Source organism: Enhydra lutris, unplaced genomic scaffold, assembly GCF_002288905.1.
Source record: "Enhydra lutris kenyoni isolate GAN:26980312 unplaced genomic scaffold, ASM228890v2 scaffoldscaffold865, whole genome shotgun sequence".
Taxonomy (NCBI): domain Eukaryota; kingdom Metazoa; phylum Chordata; class Mammalia; order Carnivora; family Mustelidae; genus Enhydra; species Enhydra lutris.
Window position 1 is genome coordinate 826 of NW_019154949.1, and position 1,635 is coordinate 2,460.

General features: G+C 43.8%; 1 protein-coding gene across 1 annotated transcript in view; it reads right to left on the bottom strand.

Annotated features, from left to right (window-relative positions):
• Positions 1-248: 248 nt before the first annotated feature.
• Positions 249-1,635, bottom strand: part of LOC111140403 (cationic trypsin-like) — a 4,806-nt gene continuing 3,419 nt past the window's right edge. The window contains exons 3-5 of the mRNA XM_022492666.1: positions 1,591-1,635; positions 934-1,070; positions 249-398 (exon numbers count right to left, since the gene is read on the bottom strand). The exon at positions 1,591-1,635 is cut by the window's right edge and continues 209 nt beyond it. Of these exons, the coding sequence (XP_022348374.1) occupies positions 249-398; positions 934-1,070; positions 1,591-1,635 (332 nt within the window). The remainder of the gene's footprint in view (positions 399-933; positions 1,071-1,590) is intronic.

The window sequence follows — 1,635 nt, forward strand, 5'->3', positions numbered from 1 at the left end:
CTGAGCAGGCATAATGAATCACTCCATAACCTTTCCAATTCATTCCTTGTGTAATTGTTCAATTCCATGTCCACCCTCTTAAGTAGCAGAGAGTTTGGAGAGAAAAGTTCATAAATACAAAGCAAGGACAGTTCTTGGACACATGTGATGTGGAATATACATTTTTATTTTAGATACTGTTTCAGGCATCGTTAGAAGTGAAATTGTCCAAGAGAATGGTGCATAGAGCAGTACATATGCTTACATGCTTAGTTGGCATCAATAGTCTCCTGAATCCAGCTAACATAGTTGCAGACCTTGGTGTAGACACCAGGTTTGCCTTTTTGAGCACAGCCAATACCCCAGGAGACAATGCCCTGGAGCTCTCTGTTGCAGACCACAGGGCCACCAGAGTCACCCTGTGCAAGAAGGAAGAGGCAGTAAGAACTCCCAACTATGCCAAAATGGGAAAAAGGCAAAATGCAATTTCTCCATTACTCTGGGTCTCTTTTCCCAGGTTGCTAATTCTCTAGGAAGCACCTTCCCTTCCCTTGGAAATCCAATTCTCAATCTCCAACTGCATGCCTCTCCTTTCTCCTCCCTCCTCCTAGTTCTGCTCTTTTCTTAGCTGCAGGCATGCAGGACCAAGAAGAGGTGAGGACTGATGAATGCAACGCTGCCCAGCTAGCCGTGCCTTTTTTCAGAAAGCTTCCTTCTACAATATTGCTCTTCAGAAGGGCACCTGGATGTCCTGTTTGTACACCATCTTCTGTGTATCTTTTTACTCTTGGTCCTAGCCATTAATGTCTCAAAATGAAAATTAATCTTGATCCCAAATCTGTCCAAGTTCCCTTATAATCCATCCCTAACACAGCTTTTCAATCTGTGTTTTGGGGGAAGGAAACCTTGTGGAATGGCATGATGTTTGACTGAAAGGAATACAAAGAAACTGACCTGGCAAGCGTCCTTTCTACCCTGCATGTAGCCCAGACAGATCATGTTGCTGCTGATCCTGCCAGGGTAGGTATCGCGGCAAGTACTGTCAGAGAGGATGGGAGCTTGAAGACACTGCAGGTCATCAGGAAAATTTTCTGATGGGCATGAGAGCAAAAATGGAAAAGTATTTCCCACAGGATTCCTGGAAATTTTCTTTCAATCTCCCCCCACCCCCCCCACCATCGCTACTCTCTCAGATTGCCAGTATCTTCTATTTTGAAAGAACAATTGTTATCTGGAATGACTTCCAAACAGTTTTAATCAACAAGTTGTTCTCTCTGACCTTAGCATCAGTGACTGCAGATCTCAAATCTAGAGACTCTTTCTCAAGCAGGTCTCTACTTTAGGCTGTACCAAATCCCTCTCTTCTGCTTACCTCCTCAGTTTCTACTTCTTTGCAAATCACTAATCACACTTCAATTGAATATCTGCCGTCTTTATCATGGCTCATTTTTGTTGTGTTTCCAGCAAAGGCATCTTCCTAAGATTCCATATATCTACAAACGATCCTCTGGGAAACTTACCTTGAGTGACAATTTAGACTAACTGAACCTCTACATGTCCTTCACTTCTAGGATTTCCAGACTTGGTGCTTTTGTTCCAGGTGACACTTACCCTCAACACTCCAGGTATTCCCCCAGCCAGAGATGAGGCACTGGG